General features: G+C 35.4%; 1 protein-coding gene across 1 annotated transcript in view; it reads left to right on the forward strand.

Moving 5' to 3' along the window:
- The window catches only part of LOC100888092 (CDK5 regulatory subunit-associated protein 2-like), a 51,636-nt gene that overhangs the window by 6,445 nt on the left and 23,231 nt on the right, over positions 1-21,960 (forward strand). The window contains exons 2-5 of the mRNA XM_030998038.1: positions 12,524-12,615; positions 13,622-13,692; positions 14,702-14,806; positions 20,851-20,927. Coding sequence (XP_030853898.1) covers positions 12,524-12,615; positions 13,622-13,692; positions 14,702-14,806; positions 20,851-20,927 — 345 coding nt within the window. The remainder of the gene's footprint in view (positions 1-12,523; positions 12,616-13,621; positions 13,693-14,701; positions 14,807-20,850; positions 20,928-21,960) is intronic.

Below are 21,960 nucleotides of genomic sequence, written 5' to 3' on the forward strand. Positions count from 1 at the left end.
GTTTTAGTCTGTAAATTTCAGTGTAGCTATTTTTGGACATGTTAGCATTAACCGTAAAGACAGGGCCCCCTTTGGATTAGTTGGAAGTCTGTTTTTAGGAGCAGTAGTCGTTACGTCTGGAATAATATTTGACTAACTACACCTGTACCTGGGAAGTTTTATACTCTTTGTGACTAATTGGAGTATTCCTTATTCTGTTTTGTGGAGTTGCTGTTCAGGATGGAAACCCTTGAGCAGTTTGAAATCTAAAGGTATGGTTTGAATTGCACTCTGTAGTAGACTATGATAGAATAAACTTGATTTGGATAAGTTTGAGTCTGTTTTTAATGAGCAAAAGTTGTTACATCTGTAATATTATATTTTGTATGTGACTTATCACTTTTACCTGGGAAGTTTTATATGTTTGGTGCCCATTTGGAGTAATCCTGTTAAAGGTTTGTGTGGAATTGTGATTCATAATGGAAGCCTCTGATCAGTTAGAATAGAAAAATAAAGGTATATTGTATGGTTTACTAGTAAGTTTTTTGTATTATGTACTGGACTATAAAGTATGGTATACTAAACTTGATCAAAAGGTAATATTAAAGAAAAAATTCTGAATCTGCATTCATTCCCATTTCTGTGTCAATGTCTTATGATTACCAGTACCAGTATTCATTCAATAATCAACACTTTCAAAAGTTCTTTGATATTACTGCTTTAAATTCATTATTACAGCAGATATGTTGGGAACTATTAGTGAGGAGCAAATCAAGAGTTATCATGCATGAATGTAGACCCTTACTTTGTAAAGCAACAACATGACAGCCTTTGTTCCCCCACATGTGCCTATTAAAGCCTAAAAGTGATATGAAATTATGAATACACAAATTTTTATCTTAGTGTAATGCCATCACAACTGAAGGAAATTAATAATTGTAACTAAATTTGCCAGGTGTTTGTTGATAAACCGGTACTAATAGTAGCTTCATAAAATTGTCATGAGCAATATATTCATAATAACATAATCATAAAATACATTTGAAGTGTTCGAACAAATTGATTCGTCCCCACTTATGTTTCTTGAGAATGTGACATATTAAAACTTACATACACCTGTATAAAATATTCAACAAAGGCCCTACTTCAATCAGTCTGCCTTTCATTCTTGAGATCCGATTCTTATGAAGAACAAAACAACAGGGGTATGAATAATTCAGTTGATAACTGTACACGTTTAGGCCGATTTGGAGACTTATTTGTATGACAGTCAGCCATTACAGCCAATCTCTCCCATTTCTTTGTTACAGCTGTCATTCCTACATGTATGTGTACAAATGTACAAAGCTATAGTAGCTTGACATTGATAGTATGTAGGATTCATAAATAATCAACCTGTGGAATTACTTTGATTCCATCACCTGTAAAGTACCTTCAAACTCACATTGTATACAACAAGGAATCACTATTAAACAATTCCATGGATACAGGTTGCAATCAAGGCTCAAATTAATTTTTTGTCCACGGGGGCTCTTCCAAAAAAAAAAGAGCCCCCGTGAGCCCTCTCACGGGGGCTCTTTTAGTACCGACGGGGGCTCTTTTTTAATACAAATTTTCATTGAATTGGTACCCATGAAACTCCTAAATTCCTTGGTATTTTATCATTATCATTTATTTAAGTCGGCATTTTCCCTCTTAGGAAATTTACTTGTTACATACGTGTTATTGACTTTTATCTCCGTGATGACATTCTCTCCATTTCTTCCCGCTCTGCACACAATGTCCTCCTCATTATTCGGAGCAACCTTATTTACATTCTTTCTTTACTTTTAGTTTTTACCATATCCTTCCAAAACACAGGGGCGGATCTAGCTTTTTGCTAAGGGTGGGGGGGGGGGTAACCCAAATACGATGTGGAGCATCGTCCACGAGCCGCGTAGCGGCGAGGCGATTTTTGTTGTTGCTATTTTGAACCCCCGTTTTCCTGGCATCTACAAACATGCGGAGCATCGTCGAGGAGCCGCGAAGCGGCGAGGTGATTTTTTGGCGCTATTTTGAACCCCCGTTAATTAGTGATATTTTCCTGGCATCTACTGACATCTACTAATACTGTGTAGGTCTGGACACAATGACACATGATAGCATTTTTCTATGCACATCACATTTTCACTTGGCAGCCCACGGGGGGAGGGGGGGTGGTTATATAAACCCCCTAAACCGCCTAGATCCGCCCCTGCAACATCTTTGGTGATCTTCTTCTCAATATTGATTTACTGGTCGAGTTACATTATTTGCTAATCTTTTAGAATAACCAGATTTCAGAGGATTCACACTTTTCACAACGAAAAACTTCTCCATGTTTCAGTCCTTGCGCGATCGTCTCCAGCTCCAGCAGATATTGGGCGTCAGCAGCGTGCACACCGGTACTACCGGCGCAGTATAGCCACTGCTGACGGCCGCACTACAGCTGCACTGCGAGCTCTGTTGTTTGTATCGGTAATACTCATAGAGATGGGAGAGAAAGCGCCATCTAATTAGTTCCATTTTATTGGTTTAAGGTTTGAAAATTGATACTCAATATTGTGTTAAAGTTATATCAGAAAAGATAATCTTTATTTTATAATTCCACGGGGGCGATTTTTAATTTTGCAATCGCCCCCGTGAACCATCTGACGGGGGCGATTGTGGAGCTCACGGGGGCGAATCGCCCACCGCCCCCGTGTATTTTGAGCGTTGGTTGCAATCCCTTGTGTACATGTAAAACCATGGCAACTTTGACTTCAGTGAAGTTTACTTTACACAGACTTGTTTTGGGAATGTTTGTGTTTCCATTTACTTTACCTGGGCCCAGTCTTACAAAGACTTACCATTGATCCAAATCAATCGCAAGTCCTCCAATCAATCGCATGTTTGCAGTCTCCTACAGTATCTCGTTGACACTAAGGCTGCGACGGGTAGTCGAATGCTCGAGTACCCGCACGGTTGACAACTACTCGGGTACGATTTCTTGTACCCGAATATTCGACCGCAAAAAAAAAAAATGTCCAGGCCCACGCTTACCCGTGCCAGGGAGAGCAGCATCCGCTGGCATAGTACCGTCGGTAAAAATGTTTCCAAACTCAAGCACTGTCAAACTCACCTTTCAGAAACTGGGATCAAATGTCCAGATTTCTGTTTGGACTTGGAGGAAAATGGATTATTCTGCCATCTTTGGTTTTTAAAACAGCATTGTTTACTGTTATTATTCTTATTAAATCGGCGCCTTCAACTGCAACTCAAAGTAAAGTTGCATGCGTTTTCAGCGAGCTGCGCGAGGTTGTTGTTGTTGTGTTTTGAGTTATTGGCGATTAGTCAGTGATTTGACTATTGTCGCCAAAATACTTTACGGCACGTAACCTGAGGGACCTGAGAAACTGCCGAGTGGTATGGTAGTGGCAAAAAAAGAAAAAAAAGGAAAAAAATCCAAAAATCCAAAAATTCAAAAAAAATCAAAAAAATTCAAAAAAATTCAAAAAAATTCAAAAAAATTCAAAAAAATTATAAAAAAACATGGCGTCCGAATACTCGAGTATTCGCCTGTGAGCCTGGGAGTGTACTCGGGTACCTCATTACACTGTTGTGCACAGCCCTAGTTGACACTGTTATTGCCTGCCTACCTAGAAAACGAAAAGACTGTCTTTGTTGCTGTGCATACAAGGTATCAGTCAACTAGCTTCTTAGTGAGGATTACAGTACACAATAGTGTTTTACATGAGGATTATGCACCCTTTGTTCAATGACAAACAAGTCACACTTGTTTGGCCACCTCAGATTCCAGAGCTTTGCTTTCAACCTTATTGGCAAAGAACTGAAATAGTGATAAGGTGAAATAATGACATGTTTTCTTTTTGTAAGGGATGGCTCAATATTCAATTAGTAAGAAAGTCATTATCATTGTCTCCATTGAATCATCAAATCTTTCATGGGTTCATTTGACAGTGCTAATTTTTTGACAAACAGATATCAAATTTCACAAACTTCAGTTTTCCCATTGTGAACTTCAAAAAGAAGGGAATTAAGATTTAGTCACAGTTCCAACCACCATTGATAATGAAAGAGTAAGTTTACAATGTTTTGTAAATCATCAGTTCATTGCCTACATGTAATACCAAGGTGGAATTCCCCATGTCTAGTGAAAGTTGATAGATAACAATATTTAGATTTGAATTTGAAAACTGAGAGGATATGTTTGTTTTCAATGAAGGAAGTAAAAGGAAAGAGAGTGTTATGATGAACCTCTGAACTTTCTGTCTCAACTCTTAATATGTTTTAAAATAAATACAATGTATGTGTGAACATAAAAATCTGAATATTTTAAAGAGTTCAACCAGAAAATTTTGCATTTATAGAAATATTTTGAACTTTGTGATTATAAGTGGTTCATATTTGTGAAAGTATAATGTTTGCAAAGGAAATGTAAATAACCAGATTCCTATTATTTTTTATTGCACTGAAAATTAGAAATAGCCATGTTTTTACTGATTTGATAGTCAGATTGTGAGGTTTAATTTTTTAAATAGCTTTGTCGACTACAGAGCAGGAAATGCTCTGCTGTGCTGACCTCTCCCTGCCTCTGCCAAGCCAAGTTTGACCACAGAGGAAATTCATTCAGACCGATGGAGTAAAGAGATAGTAGGTCAACGCTCAATTTTAGCGCTGAGTGAATGAGAGGGTTCACTGATCGTAGTGGGTTGATAATGCCTTGAGAAATGGGACCTTTCACACAAGGGAAAACTTGTATAAAGAAATGTCATATCGAGAAGAAAGTTTAAATTTAAAGGAGCATATACACAGGGAATGAATATTGTGTAAAATACTTGTAAAATGTCTTTTTTTATTGGGGGAGGGGGCTGTATACAGTGTTACAACTCATTTTTAACTCATTTAAACTAAAATTAACTTTGAAATGATTACTGTAGATCTGCTTCTAAAAGTGCGAATGGCTACAGTTTTGTACCGGTATGTAAATTACTTGTCCACCTGTATTATAAAATGTTGTATTAAACAACTCTGACACGTGTTTGAAACTTTGAACATTGAAGGCAACCTAATTGGAAATTTATCGATGCTATTCCCTGCATTGACCAGGGACTTGGGACTGAGACCTCCCATCTCCCTGATTTGACCAGACACCCTTAGTTCACACTAATGTACTGGTACTATATCGTCTGTTTTGAGCCAGAAGGGCCTTAACCCTGTGTTGAAGTACGACTTCCGCCCTTCTATCTCCAATCAGACGATGTAACCTTTTACCAACAGGTCATTTAACTGCGTCCAGAATGTCTTGACAGGCAATCAACTAAACCTGGATTGGTTCACACATACAACGTACATGTACGTGTACCTGTACCAGTACAAATCATCTGTTTTGAGCCATAAGGGCATTAACTCAGTGTTGAAGTATGTCTTCCGCCCTTCTAGCTCCAATCGGACAGTGTGTCCTGTGAAGTGGCCGACAAGTCATTTAACTGCGTCCGTCCAGAATGTCTTGACAGACTAAACCTGGATTGGTTTACACATGTATACCAGTACATGTAGTGAATTGATCTCCACTAGCCAAAGGGTCAGGTTGAGTTAACCTACTGACAGGCAAATGTTACCAGTCACCAGTCACTGGTTGACAGTCACACCGGTGACGTGGAAGTTGCCCGACTTCACAATCACATGGTGGGTACAGTACTGTCTTCCTGTCTGTACATTGACGGATGGAAGTTTAGATGTTGTGAAACTACCCGTCAAGGTTTAGTGCCAATCGGATTTATTATTTTTGGTGCAACAGCTGTGAGTGTGATAGTGTTTTGGATCGCTAGTGCCCATCCACTGCTACACTGTAAGTGATTGTTATTTATTACTGTGTCAGCACTCACTAAACCATATTGATACGTTGTAAAGTACATAATATATTAAAGATAAACTCCAGTACTGGTAAAAAAAAATAAAAAAATTCTCACAGAATCAAACGAAACTTACACTGAATGTTCAAGATTACAAATAAATGACATGTGCCAAACAATTTTGGAAGAAAATGTATACTGGCTGAGTAATAAGCATAGAAAGACAAGGAAATCAAGGTAGTACTAGCCCCGACACGATGTGTGTTGTCCCATATATAGCTTTCTATGTGAGTGCTTGTTACTTTACCAAGACTCGGTCAAATTTATTATGATTTTGATGACTCCAGAACCTTGCAGTGCACACCAATACTTATATGCTACATGATCAACTGTTTCTGATCCTTTCACACGTTTTCTTTCACAATGCAATCGCATTACCAGTACTAAAGTTTATCTTTAACTATCCAAGGGAAAGTAAAGTTTGTTTACAAAACCTCTAACAGCTTTCTTGAGGTTTACCCTCTGCATTGACAAAAAGAGATTTTACTTATTAAAAACAGATCCTACACTTAATATGTGTACATACATTGTACTGGTACACATGAATTACCTTGAACTTATATGCTGGTCTATGAAAGTATCAATTTGAATATTTTCTTTAAACGTTATATGTGTATTGAACTTGTGCCATTTCACACGTAGTCTACGATACTTGTAAATGTATCTGAATTTACAATGACAACGCCCCCTCTCATCGGGTTCAAGGGGTGTGAATTTGAACTTGGAACGTTCGTAGGAGTGATGAGTTACTTCTCCCTTTTTTCTAAGAAAGGGGGTGTGCAGAATGACCGGTCAAGGTAGCAGGACATCTACAGTATTGCAGCTTAGCATTTTAATAAGATATTAAAGGGAAAGTCCACCCCCAAAATAAGTTTGTTTCGATAGAGGCAGAATAATAAGAAAATCAGGTGAGTGAAAGTTTGAGCAAATTCCGATTAAAAATAAGGAAGTTAGGATTTTTGAAGTTGTGATCAATCAAACACAAATTGGCAACTCTATGACGTATCATGCGAGCTCAACTTCCATTTGCTCAGTACTAAAAAAATCTAAAATTTTCATTTTCCCTCAAGAAAAATTTCAACCATACATGCACCCTAAATATAATAATTGCAAATATGTTTCTATACTCCCCCTGCAAGGAACAAATATATATTCCGTCATCAATAACGAAGAAAACATGATTTTATGGAATATTATGCACAAAGCAAATGAAGGAGAGCTCGTATGATAAGTCACAGAGTTGCCAATTTGTATTTGATTGATCACAACTTCAATAATTCATAACTTTCTTATTTTCATTCAGAATTTGCTCAAACTTTCACTCACCTGATTTTCTTATTATTCTGCCTCTATCGAAACAAACTTATTTTGGGGGTGGACTTTCCCTTTAAGTTTTCTTTGCTAAGGGGGAGGAAATATCAGGAAATCCAATCATATGTTGCCAATATGCTGTTGCCTGCAAAGAACATTATATATACCATAAGTGTTGTGCAATTTGTTAGCATACAACATGAATTTTTTTGATCATGTCACTGCAACAATGTAGATTAGTCTGACTGGTCTTTAAATGTAATCTTTCTTATTTCACGTTTTGATATGATCCTGAAATTTTTGTATAAATGATAATTCCAGTTTGAGAAAAATGTGGAAATTACAATGTTCAAGGAATGTTGATTTTCTTTGTGTGAAATAAGAATTGTATACAGTACAGTGAAAGTACAAATACAGTACAAATACCTCTAAAAAATCAAAGATTATTTTGAGGAATACTATTACGGTAATACAAAATGAAAATGTCTGTGATATGTCTAAAGTAACATGCTTCTCATAACATTTTAGTTGGATTTTCAAATATCAATTTCAATTTTATAGAGTACCTTTCAATACATTGTATGTAAGAGAAGGAGACTCATGAAGTATAAGTAAGTAAGTGTATACGTGTATAACCTCATCTGTCACTTGAAATAAGCAGTGATTGAGTACATACTGTATGTAGATCAAGAATGGCGTTCGTTTGGATACCAGGATGTATCATGTAGAGATTTGTGCTGGTTGCTCTAGTTGTGTCATATTTATGCCACTTTAGCTATCCTGTTTGCCTTTCGTATGAAACCCTTTCGTTTTATTTCCTATAGCTGATGATTACATTTAGATGTACAATGTTGGAGTCTTGGAGCATTTATAAAGCTATCAAGTGTCGCTTCCAATGAGTAGTGATTAGATTGATTATTGTGTAGGAAGTTTGATCCATAAGATACAAGCCTTACAAGGTATCTTAGATTTATTGTGCTGGCAGAGTTCTCTCACCTGTTTGCCTTTGGAACACTTCTTTTTCTAAAGATGATGTGTACCTTTAAATAGGTGACAGTTGGAGACTTCATATATAGCAGTCAGTTTATCACTTCCAATGAGCAATGATATTGATAAGATACTGTACATGGAGATTAAGTTTACTGTTAGACTAGAGTGACATGGGAAGTCTGATCTATAAGACACAAGGAAGTAGAGATGTCTTTCCATTGCTTAGGTATGTCTGTCACCTTTATGTCATTGGAACATTTATTTTTCGAAAGTTGACATATATACCTTTAAATAGGTGAAAGTTGGAGACTTCATAAAGCAGTCAGTCATCACTTTCAATGAACATTGATTGAGTAGATTAACTGTTGTAGTTGAAAGTGTGATCCATAAAATATAAGGAAGTGGAGCTTTATGCCATTGGAACACTTATTTTTTAAAAGTTGAGATAAAGCTAAGATAGCCGTTACGAATTCAAAAGCTTTTACGACTTTTCGGGGTTTTAATTGCACCGTGGCCCTACGCCTGAGTACATGTACATGAAAGTTGGAGACTTCATAAAGCAGTCAGTCATCACTTTTGATGAACAGTGATTGAGTAGATTAGTTCTTGTAGTAGGAAGTGATCCATAAGATATAAGGAAGTGGAGATTTATGCCATTGGAGCATTGATTTTTTTTTTATAAAGTGACCAGTACCTTTAAGTACACATGAGTTCATATGGACTTCATGAAGTAAATCAGCTATCACTTCCAATGAGGATGATTGGATAGATTAGTGTTGGAGTGTGTAGGAAGTACGATCTGTAGGATACCGGGAAGTGGAGATTTGTGCTGGTTGCTCCAGTTCCGTCATCTTCAAGCCACTTGAGCAATCCCTTCTTCCTGTGGCATGAAATGTTTCCATGAATTAAGCCTGCCATCATGTTGCACAATACAGTGTATGTAGGTGAAAGATCACAATTATTGGCCTTTTCCCTTTGGTTGAAAGGCCAAGCACTTGAATCTTTGCATACTGTTAAATGTAGTTTAATGTCCTTAAAGGTAAAGACCAGTTATGGTCATGCGATTGCATTGTGAAAGAAACGTTGTGGAATCGATCAGAAAAGGTTGATCATCTAGCATCTAGCATCTGCAAGGTTCTGGAATCATCAAAATGATAAAAAATTTGGCCCATTCTTCGTAAAGTTACAAGCACTATACACAGAAAGATGTATATGGGACTACCCTATATCTCTCACAGACCATGAGAGAAACAAATTTACCAAATATATGAATTAGTAGGCAGTTTCCCGGCAATTTTTTTATCATCATGTATTAGTCAAAACATATTCTTTCACATGATTGGGTAATGAGAGCTTCCATTTCATTTTTTGAAATTGGGGCGTTTCCAATACTGGTCTTTACCTTTAAACAAGGCATTCTATCTGCAGTTGTCTCTCTGGACCTAGGTTCATTACGTGGATTCCTGACAGGATTGATATGCACAATTCACAATGTACCAATGATATGATTTCAAGACAATGAATGAAGCTGAACAATGTATATCATGTATATATGCAATTGAAAATTACATTTCGATTATTATCATCATAATCATCATCATCATCTTCGTCATTATCATCATATTGTACATTTGTACAAGTGTAGATATTTTGATACATTATTTCATTTTTAGAAAAATGTTTCAAGAGGAAAAGAGCAGAAGATATTAAAAAACCTTTTTGTTTTTCTCTCTCACATTTTCGGCTGTTGACCTATCATATCTTTTTGTCCTCTGTTCTTAATTCAAAGGGTGTCCACACAGATGTAAATTGTAACATGTAGATCAGACAGCATACAAACAGCTTAATAAGTACAAGGAAGAGTATTTTTCCCAGGCTTTAGAGAGTGAAACTTAAACCTTGGGAGTAACCGATGTTTGTTTTACAATAGGGAAAAAAATCACAGCGGTTGCCAGTTTTAATGTCTTCCACATGAATGTACAGAGATATACCAGTTTCCTTGGATATGCAGTTGGACTTTGAACAGTCTCAAGTTCATGGTTAATGGTTGAAATCTTTTGTAGTCTTATCCTTTTCAGGACAGGATTTATTTTTTAGGCTAAATTGATCACTTTCATTGGCAGCAATATTAATATTTCTTTGTAATTGATACAAATATCTATGGACACAATATACAGTACATGGATGAGAATGTTGTTGAGAAGGTTAAATTGGCAATTTTTTTAAAAAGCAATGAATTTTGAATCTCTCAAAGTGTTGCCAATTTAATCTTTTGTAGTCTTATCCTTTCAGGACAGGATTTATTTTTTAGGCTAAATTGATCACTTTCATTGGCAGCAATATTAATATTTCTTTGTAATTGATACAAATATCTATGGAAACAATATACAGTACATGGACGAGAATGTTGTTGAGAAGGTTAAATTGGCAATTTTTTTAAAAAGCAATGAATTTTGAATCTCTCAAAGTTTTGCCAATTTAAGGATTTTAAAGCTTATTTTACATTTTAAAATCCCCTAATGAAAAAATGTAAAATTCCATTATTTGCAATCCCCCTAAAGTCTATGGGATCAACGTTGGAAGTGTTCTTGCTCTAACCTTTAACAATAATACTTTTTTGTGTGGTTGAATTGTTGATTGATTATGTTACTGGTTAATCATAAGAAATGAAAAAATAGCAACAATGATAGCCCTTCATGGCCGAACACCTTTTACATAAGCCCTGATATATTTGTTTTCATATGGTATTGTGTCATAAAAAGTGCGAGCAAAAAGTGAGAAAATATTACAACAATATATTTTTGGAATTGACTCTGCAGAATATGAAGTAAATCACATTACATTAATACTAAATTCTCTATAAATATTGGCCGATTAGTGAGAGAGATAAAAAGCCCTGATAAATTTGTCTTCAGAATTATTATGTCATTGTAACAAGTGGGAGCAAGAAGTGACAAAATATAACTACAACATATTTTTGGAAGTGACCCCGCAGAATATGAAATAAAAATCACATCACGTAAATTCTCTAATATTGGCCGATTGGTGAGAGAGATTTACAGATGGAAAGTTGGGGATGAACTTGATTGCCGAAAGCGAAACTTGACCTTTTTCTTGCAAACAGGCATAAATTTTCTGCCTGCGATGGCTGTGGTCTGATTAGCAACCGGACAGCGTGGAAAGTAGGACAGCTGTGTTCCGCATGCTCTAATGATCATTCAGCTGCTGATACGTGATGTGATTTACCCCTCATCACAGCTGTATTGTATACACAGAAGTCATCATCCTCTTGTGTATGAGAGGGGAGGAGGGATGCTGGATTGGTAGGCACAATAGAACCCGAGGAGAGGAGGGGGAGAGAGAGATGTGTATGGTTTAGGAGGATAATATTGATTTCGCCAAATGACTTGATTTGCAATCTGGTGTTTCACTAGTGAGTCGTGGTGTGAGTGGCATTGATCTGTCTGACTAGGGTAAAGTATTGTATTGTGAATTTTCATGTAGACAAATATTGAGCTTTCACGAGGGTTTATGCATGGATTAAATATGCACACATTTGTTCATGACCTAGATGTGTACATTGTTTTTGTGGAGTTCTTACAGGCTTCCTTTGTTCTCATGCCCGTGATGTACATGTGTATACCTGGTAAATGCCTGAAGCCTGGGCCTGGGGTAGTGTCTAGATACACTACAGTGTGTAGTGGAGGGCAGTGTTGTATATATATAATGAGATGTGCATCTATATTAAAGATGGATACAGTGTAGGTGCATTTACAAATATTATTATGTACAAGAACTTATATCAATTTGACAAGTTCTGTCTTTTCTGACTGCATATACACGTATACTGTATGTACCTTAATTTATCACACACGTACGTTGAGCCGTATGTAAATACTGTTCTTCTCTGATATTTCTTTTTAATTTTTTTTCTTTTCTTCAAAATGTTGATGTTAGAAAGGTACATGTACATTTATCAATAATTACAATTAAGCTGTGCGGTATAATTTGATTGGAGACCAATAAAATAAAAATATCTATATTTATATATTGCCAATTTTTTGGGATGAATAAACTGCTGTTATGTCATTTAAAACTGGTTTGGGTGATTAATTTAATTTGATTCAAATTGTATTTTGACATATATTTTGAAATAAATCGCAAGATTTTACAATTGAAATTTTATTTTGATTTTATTTCACTCCCTTTGCTAATAAATAATAACATTTATTTATTAGTTTTTTTTGGGGGGGTTTGTTTGGAATTAGTTGTTAATGATGCTTCTTTGTTTTGTTTTTTGATCTTCACAGCATCAATTTTTCCCAGCTTCCCAATGTGACTGCAGGGGCTGACATCACAGCAGCTAACTTCAGTGACCACTTTCCTGACACTTCTGCACCAGGTAATATTGCTTTTATTCATCCTTCATATGATAATAGTTATATTAATAATAATAATAATGATAAGAATGATAATAATGGTAATATATTAATAATAATAATGTTAAAAATGATAGTAGTAATGGTAATGATAATCATGATGATGAAATGATATAAAAAACAACAACAGTAATTATAATAATGATAATAACAATTAATAACAATAATAATAACAATAATGATAAAAATATTAATGATAATACTACTACTCATACTACTACTTATAATAACAACAATGATAATAAGTAAAACAAGAACAACAAAAACAACATTAATGATAGTAGTAACGAAAATTATCAAAAATTCAATTAATAAAAGGAGGGAGGAAGAGAAGGCAAAAGACAAGTAAATGGGAAGAGATTGGGAGGAAGAGAGAAGTGGAAGAGCTACATGTTGAGATGGAGGAGAACAATATTTTGTAGTAATTAAAATCAAATATTGAAGATAAAAAAGACTTGAGAAAAGAAAAACAAGTTCAATATCCTGTGATATTTTGGTTTCTGAGCTCTGGTTTAAAACATATACCATTTAGTATTTACATATAATTATACATGCCGGTATATCTAAATTTCTGAAAAGCATCCTTCCTCTGTGGCAGCATTACATCCACATTTGAAGGTTATCCTTGATAATTATACACTAAATATACATGTATGATTATTCCTGGCTCTCATTATGACCAATTAGCCCACATCCCCATACGTAGTAACATAAACATTAAAACAGACATTATATCAGTTTTCATTGCTTCATTTCCATGGTAACAACCATAAAATGACTAGTTTTCATCGATACAGAGCATATTGAAATAAATGCATATAAGGCGGATATAATCTTTTCAGATTGGACAGCCTTATAAACCCAACAACAACAACAACAACAACAACAACATACAATATATCATTGTTTGTTTAATCTCCATGGTAACCACTACAAAACTGTTTATTTACCTTTGTATGTATGTTATAGCGATCCAGAAGGTGGGCGGAAGTGGCAGGATGTCGCCGGTACGTGCCCACACCATGAAGGAGTATGAGCAGGTAAAGATAATATTAACACAGCTGGTAAATTAATCACCCTGGTATGGTATTGTGAAATAATATGATAAACTCCACATGTTGGTATGACTGTTGCATAATATGTAATGATACTCACCATCTTAATGGGTTACCAAATAAATTGTTCATGCCTTCAGTTTTGAAAAAATCTAATCGCAGTTAGGCTTTTTAAAGTTTTTTTTTAACGATACCAGTAATTTTCAAATACATATTCAAAATAATGAATGTTAATAACATCAGTGTAATATAAGATTATGAATTTAGAAAAGTGGTATTGTCAACCTCATCCTGGTCTGCAGGTACGGACTTTAATTTGACAATGTATCACAATTCCTAAAGCCTTGAGCAGAGCCTGTCTCTGTCAGTCTCTGGCTATGGCCAGAGCAGCTAAGGTACACAGCCTATGCAGTATGCTGTCAGTCTAGTCTCACAGTGCAGACACTGTTACGCGCATTGACTAAAAAGGGTTTGTGCATGCACACTTACCTCAGCCACAGGTACCCTTGTATATATATTTAGGACAAATTGAGAAAGTTACCTACTATATGTATTCGAAAGGGTACATTTAGTTCTCATATACAGTGAAACCTGTCTATAAAGACCACTCAAGAGAAACAAGAAAAGTGGTCTTTATAGGCAGGTGGTCTTTAAGTACAGGTTCCTTTAGTACATGTTTCGATGAGAAACTCTTTTTCAAGAGAACCAGAAAATGTGGTTCTTTGTAGACTGCTGGTCTTTCTATACAGGTGGTCACTAAAGCAGGTTTGACTGTACCTGTAAGTATGATATACAGTGCGTCCTATAAAAAAGGAAGTTATGATAAAACATTGATAATTCTCGGTTTCGTTTCTTCTGGGACGCACTGTATAATCTTCCAAATGGAATAGACCACTAAGAAAAAGATATGTCACTTTGTGCGATGTTTCAGGGTTCTTTCTTTACCACCTTTGTCTCACTCATCCTGCCACCCCTTCATTCTTTTCCTCCGCAGCAAATCTCTGATCTGAAGAAGGAGAACTTCAGCCTCAAGCTGCGCATCTACTTCATGGAGGAGAGAATGCAACAAAAGTTTGAAGACAATGATGACATCACAACAGTGAGTACCGAGATCCTTGGAAGAAAGAAAAAGAAGAAAAAAATCATCAGTTTTTGGTAGATTTTGTTCCACTTTACAGGGAAAAATACATAAAAAATATATAAAAGACAGCTGCTATGGATAAATTATCAAGAAAATTAAAGAGTCCCTTGTCATTAAAAAAAAGATAGCACCATTCATGAAATTTTAAAAATTAATAAAAAGTTTTCTATGTCCTAATAGTGAGTGGCAATCTTGGAAAATTAGGAGATCTTGATTGTTCTCTGCTACTATAGTAACAATTAAAAATAAACAAATGAATAAAGTATATTAAAAAAGAGACAAATAGACAGGAAGAAGCTCAAATTGTCCAATGGCCACTAGGCATTTTGCTGTAATACTACTAAGTGGTGCAGTGCCACTCTCAAATTAACAAAACTACTGCTCACTGCATCCATACCCTTTTCCCGAATGTACTAGTATTGGTCTTGGATTTTGTGATCCTCTGATTAGCTGAAGTGACTTGCCCCTAAAACTTACAATATTCAAGCCCTGCATGAGCTAAGATTGATTTGCCTTCACTTAAAAAAGAAAAAGAAAAGGAAAGAAAAGGGGCCCACATGATTGAAATAGACCCCTGTAAATTTGTGACAAGAATGTCTTTGATAGTTTGTAAAGTATGAAAGAGTAATCCACCCACTTATGTGCGAGTCCAGCAGCCCTTAAAGATAGGTCACCATTTGTGTGTGTGGACCACTTTGATATCCAGTACAATTTGTCTGTGAAAACACTTTCTACAGTGTAACTGTCATACAACGAGTGATGTACATTTACTGAGCAGATGTTCCACTAACTGACTGAACATGATATGTGACTACTACTACAGAAGTCAATAGTAAATAAAAAATAAAAAAAACACCTTGCAACAACTAATGCCAGCATATCTTCTAGTGGTTTTATGTACTTATTTTTCCTACTTAAGTTGATGGCCATATGGCCAATTCTTAAAACTTGTTTTGAAAGTGAGTACCATGTTAGTTGCGTGATTTCATATGTCCAATACAGGAGAACTTGTTATGAAGAGCTCAGATATAACAAGATATTTGTTATAAAAAGGTGATTTTCATGGTCCCAATGTCCTAATTTTCGACTGTACATCTACTATACATTAGCTGATATTTAAAAAAAATTACCTTTTACATGTTGCTGTTGTCTGAAGGACAAGCCCTCACTAGGAGGGGGGCTCGCAAGACATACATTATACCACATGTTCGCCTTGGCCTCTCACTCTTTTACCAGGCAGGAGGTTATATCCATGGCAACATTTGTTATCTGCAATGGAGAGCAAATTCAAGCATTTACTCTCGAAAATATACAGTGATGAAATAGAAAAAAAATGTTGTTATCGGGCTCACTTTGGCTGTACATTTACTTTTCGCTTTTCTTCAGTTAGAGTAATACTTTTAATCTAAAGAACTTATAGTTTGACCATTTAAGTGGCACTTGACATGTCCATAAGTGTAGCTCTATGTCTGCTGGTCTCCTCTCCATTTCCATGGTATTTATTAGCTTTAAAAAAAATCAGAAGATCTGATCAAGAAAACTGACCCTGTAGTATCATATACAGGAGATAAGATATCCTGTCTGTGAGATAACATATCTCTATCAAATCTTAAGATAGGTTCACTTAGCAATCTGTTAAATTTAAGTTTAGGTTGTAGTTTTAAAATTTCGAAGTTACATGTATCTTGTAGTTCGGGACTATGTGGATGCACTCATAGTTACAAAATTTAGGTTAAATTGACTCAAACTTAAGGTTAACGCGACTATAACTACAAGCAAAAGGGGGTCCTTACTCGACACACTCATAGTTACGAAACTAAAGTTTACTTAAAGCTATCTAAAGGTTAGCATGATAACTACAAGCAGGGGGCAGGGGTCCTTTGTTGAAATTAAGTGCTGTGTGGATGCAATTAAGTTTGAGGTTACGCCAGCTTTTAATTAAATTGGATGTTTTCCTGGCTTGTTGTTTAGAACTGGGAATACTTGTTGTTATCATCGTTGATAGTGGATCGTTGTGTGTAACTTTGACTAACAGTTTGAAATACGATGGTCCCATATGAACATGGCTTCAGACTTAAGGAAATACTGGATAGTATTAAGGAAACTTCCTGCAGGGATGGTTCATTGTATCAACAAGAAATCATGTGATCTCTATAAATCATAACCGAACATGAACTTGATAGTCCTATAGACACATTACAACTTGGAATACTTGTTGTAATCGTCATTGATAGTGGATCGTTGTGGGTAACTTTGAGGTTTCGCAGACGTAAAGTTTAAACCTAGCTTTAGATTTTAAGAAATACTGGATAGCATTAAAGAAACTTCCTGCAGGGATGGCTCACTATATCAACAAGAAATCATGTGATCTCTATAAATCATAACCGATCATGAACTTGATAGTCCTGTAGACACATTACGTGTACATGTTACATGTTATGTAAATGAGCTGAAGTATGAATAAGAGGGATCATACAATGTTTTTGCGAAAGGCAGATATGGTCTAAATATAGAGGGGAAAAAGTCAAGTATTAAGGGGCATGACTAAAAAGATGTTTACACCTGTATATCCTTCTCTCTCTCTCTCTCTCTGCATTTCTGGTCAGTCGATGTAAAAGTGTACAACTGTAGGTCTTTACATTTATGTACCTTATGTCTACCATTAGCATATTTGAAGATATTCACAAATTGTGGGGGGGGGGGGGGGGGGGTCTTAAGGTCTTCTTTTCAAGAAGCCCATTCTGAAGTTCTTGTACATGTGCATTCATTTACAATGAATTAGAACGACAATGACTCATGGTTCATTGGGACCTAGGAACTGACAAGTGCTAACAGATTAAATTTTTATTCATTTCACATGAATTTTCACCGCTTTAAAATGAAATATTTACAATATACAATTCAATTTAACAAATCATTGATTGATTCATTTAAAAAATTATATTAAAATGCCTGGGATACCCACATTAAGCATAAACTTTACAAACTATTATCTGAGCTATAATTCTGATTCACCTGATAACCTGGAAACTTAATTCACTCAGTAAGTGTCAGGAGCACTCACTTAAGATGTTCTAATTGGATATCGTGAGTCATGTGATGACCCAGCGGGAATTAGGTTACCCCAGGAAATGTGGCAAGATCTATTTACTAAGAAGGTTAAGATTTGGGTAAATATGAAAAATCATTAGAAAGCCTTTGTCAGTTTGGAGAATGCCATAGAAGAAATGATCCTTGGAAGAAAAATTAACCTTCAAATGCCCTCATATTCGAAATATGACAATAACAAGGTGAAAACTTTAGATCCAACTTTCATGCCACACAAGTGTTGTCCCATGTACTCCTTTTTTTGCACAGTGCATGATTTAGCAGAATTGAGTCAAATTCTTTTCATTTACATGATACACGTCTGTAGATCATTTCAAAACTTTGCAGTTAAATAGACATCAATTCAAATGCACTACGTAATACCCCTTTTCCAGTTGCTTTGATACAGTTTCTAACACGAGGTAATGATTGTAAACACACATGACCAGAAGTCAACTCTATATTTAAAATGTGTGAACACATACGGTGCATTAGCTTGTTATTGAGTTCTAAAAATCTTGTGCCAACTGTCAATGAAATGCAATATGACGACTTTTCCTTCTGGATTATACAGAAGGGGAACAGTGGCATTTTCTTACATCACAAATCAACAGATTTGTGCGTAAACAAGTAGATTGCATTTCACAAACATGTCACAACAAATGTGCCCTGTTCTCATGACCTCTTTACATCAGTGGCAAGCTGTGACAAGTTACATGTAGTCACACAGTGTAGTTGTTAATTTTTTTTTTTTTATAGAAAGTCATCTTTCAAATTGATGGGATAGTGACATTTTTACTGCCATAGAAAGTTTAGAAGTCTAAAAAGTGTTATATCTAGTGCATTTGAACAACGACAATTTCTGCTTTCTGCTATAAAGTTTGAAAAAGGTTTGTAGTGCAGTTTAAAAACTGGAACCAAACATATATCAGTGATTCAGTGTGAACAATGATGAAACAACAATGGATTGAAAACTGATTTTTATAGGAAATGTTAGATGCATGTAGGAAGTGTAGTCTCAATGTCATGGAAAAGTATATGGTTTGACGATTGTCTACAATCTTTAGAATTCAGACTAAGTTTGCAACTTGAAGACACTGAAGGACAGTTGCCATGTCGATCGTACAACGTAACAATCGTAGTCGAGTGGTATGGTATAAGCACTTGACTTAAAATGCACAGGTGGTGGGTTTGATCCCTGACACAGCAATAATTTCCTTAGGCAAGGCATTAGTCTACATTTGTGCTCCCATACCCTGGAGAAAATGGAGACCTGAAAGTGTGACGTCAAAGTGTAAACCTCATGGTGACCATGAGGTAGGAACACTTCCCAGGGAGTGGAAATGGCACACATTGTGCATGAAAGAATCTGATGACCAGGGTAATTATATGTATATCTGTAAATCGCTTAGCGACGGTCTTTCGTTTTAAGCGCTATTACATTGTAGATTGTTATTATTGTTATTACTGAATTCTAACTTCAGCCCTGGATCTAAAACTGTATCAAGAATTTGAGATGTACCCCTAACCTTAAATCCAATCGTAACTCTGATTCACCCTACGACTTTGATAACATACAGCTTGTAGCAAGTGTTGACAGAGCAAATGTACATGTAGGACCAAAGCTTCATGTATGTCATTTCCCAGTCGGGCACATTGTAGTACCGTAGGTCATTAAACGGGGAAGAACAAAGAGTGTTTTTATAAGGAAATTACAATGTAAGTTGAAGTGGCTTAAATCTATCTTATTTCACTTTCATGAGTACTTATCAAAATAAATTGAGACCTGGATGTCGTTGTCTTAGATTGGATATGCATTGTGGAGTACTTCATAAAGACATTGGCTGCTGTTTTTCTTGTTTCTCTCTCTGACTCTCTTGCTGTCTCTATCAAAAGATATGCAAGTATGAATGACAATTGATATTGATACTGCAATTTATATACATGTAGATTATGGCATTTAGTACTTCACACATTGCATATGTATACACACCAATGAGAACAAATTAGTGTTCTTAGATTTCCTGGGGGCTGTTGTTATTATATGCTCTCTTTAATTATTTTTTTATAAACTGTTCTCTAATATTGTATGCATTGTATTGTACTGCTCTAAGTTTTCATATTACAGATATTCATGAAGAATGATATTATGCACAAAGCATACAGAGTTTGATAGGGCATGGTCTAAACATGTTTCTGTGCAAATGAAATTTCATTCATCATGCACATCTTTAAAAAAAATTCAAGACTTGTTTTGATTATTTAGGCCATCCCATATTCTGTCTTTCCATCCTTTTATACTTCCTGTGCTTACAGCTGTGTCTATGATGTCATTTCCATGTGCCATTTGTGTGAACTTACCGCAACATTTAGAGGATTGTTTGAAAATGTTTTTCTCGGTGGCATAGAATCCTGTGGTCTCTTGGTTTGTTCTAGTGACATTTTACAGATTGATGACCAGATAAGAACAATATAAGGAAGGAAATCATGAAAATATTCTCTCTCTCTCTTTCTCTCTGTGTGTCTCTAGAGTCTGTCTCTCTCTCTCTCTCTTTCTCTCTGACTTGGTGCAAAATCATTTGATATAGTTAGGGTCCGCAAGATATCAAAGATAAATGAAAAGATAGAACTGTGAATTTCTATCTGATGAATAGAATTGGCAAAATAACAGAAAGTACAAAGATTTTAAAAAACATGAATGTACTAAGAAAAAAAAAAGTAGGTTTTTCATGTATGAAATTTTAGTTAAAGCGATTTGTCATCCATTCATTTGAATAAAACTTTTCTGGCATAAATATTATAATTTCTAGAAGAAATGTGCTTCTCTTGAAGATATTTGTTTTGTTTGTTTTTGGGGCAAAATTTCATTCATATACTTAAATAATTTTTTGTGTACATTGTTATTCTTTCCACAGAACATTGAGCTGAAAGTAGAAGTCGAGAGCCTGAAGAAAGAACTGACTGAGAAGCAGCAACTGCTAGTCAAAGCATCGTAAGTCAGGGAAAAATAGGTCATGATGTGGAAGGGCTGTGGACATTCATGGGAAATAGTACTGATGGAAATTTTTTGCATTCACATATGGCTTTAAGTATCTTGTTTGGAAGAAGAAAAAAAAAAAAAAAAATCACAATTTTTTCACACACCGCATTTAGCAAATTTGTAATGTTCAATGTGGAAAAAAAAAACATCATTTGGCCAGTGGAGTGACTTTCTTTGAAATATTCAAACGTTTCCCTTTCAAGAAAGATCTCTACTTTACTTGAATTTTCTCTTTTAATTGTTGCCAGTGACTCACTGAACAAGGAAACACGACAACATGAATCATAAAACATTGAAGCTGTCGAAAATTAGATCTATTAACAAGATCATTAAATGGTTACGTAGACACGGTTCCTCAATTAAGATGCATGATATCAGCCAGTGATTTGAAACACATCCACTCATTTGCAGACTACATATCATCTGTTTGGACTAGCCTGAAGGGCATTAATTCATAACCTCGGAACAGAGTCAATGTCTTCTGGCTCTGAGCAGACTACATATTTACTTTAAAAAGTATTTACTACTACTAATGATTATTTTATATACCGGTATGAGATTTGTAAGGTGCGGAATCCACTTGAAATCAAATTCTCTAGGCGCACTTGTGAAACAAAAAGCAACACAAAAAAGAGATCACGCAGATTGTAAAATCATCTGCATTGTAAACATAGAAGCAGAAGAAAGATAAAATGACAGAACAATTAATTATATAAATACATTTAAAGATTAAAGATATTTTAAAATACTTCAACTGATCTGCTATTAAGAATCTCTTGAGGGAGAATCCACTTGAAATCAAGTGAAACAAAAAACAAAACAAAAAGAGATCACATAAAAGCATCTGCATTATTTAAACAAAGGAACAGAAGTAAGATATTAAAATGACAGAACAATCAATTATATGCCAAATTATATAAAATGTATTTTTCCCATTCAAAATCCAGACTGTTCTGGGACTGTTTAAACTCAACTAGAATGTAGA

The sequence above is a fragment of the Strongylocentrotus purpuratus genome, unplaced genomic scaffold (genome assembly GCF_000002235.5).
Source record: "Strongylocentrotus purpuratus isolate Spur 01 unplaced genomic scaffold, Spur_5.0 spur5_scaffold_4, whole genome shotgun sequence".
In the NCBI taxonomy this organism is placed as follows: domain Eukaryota; kingdom Metazoa; phylum Echinodermata; class Echinoidea; order Camarodonta; family Strongylocentrotidae; genus Strongylocentrotus; species Strongylocentrotus purpuratus.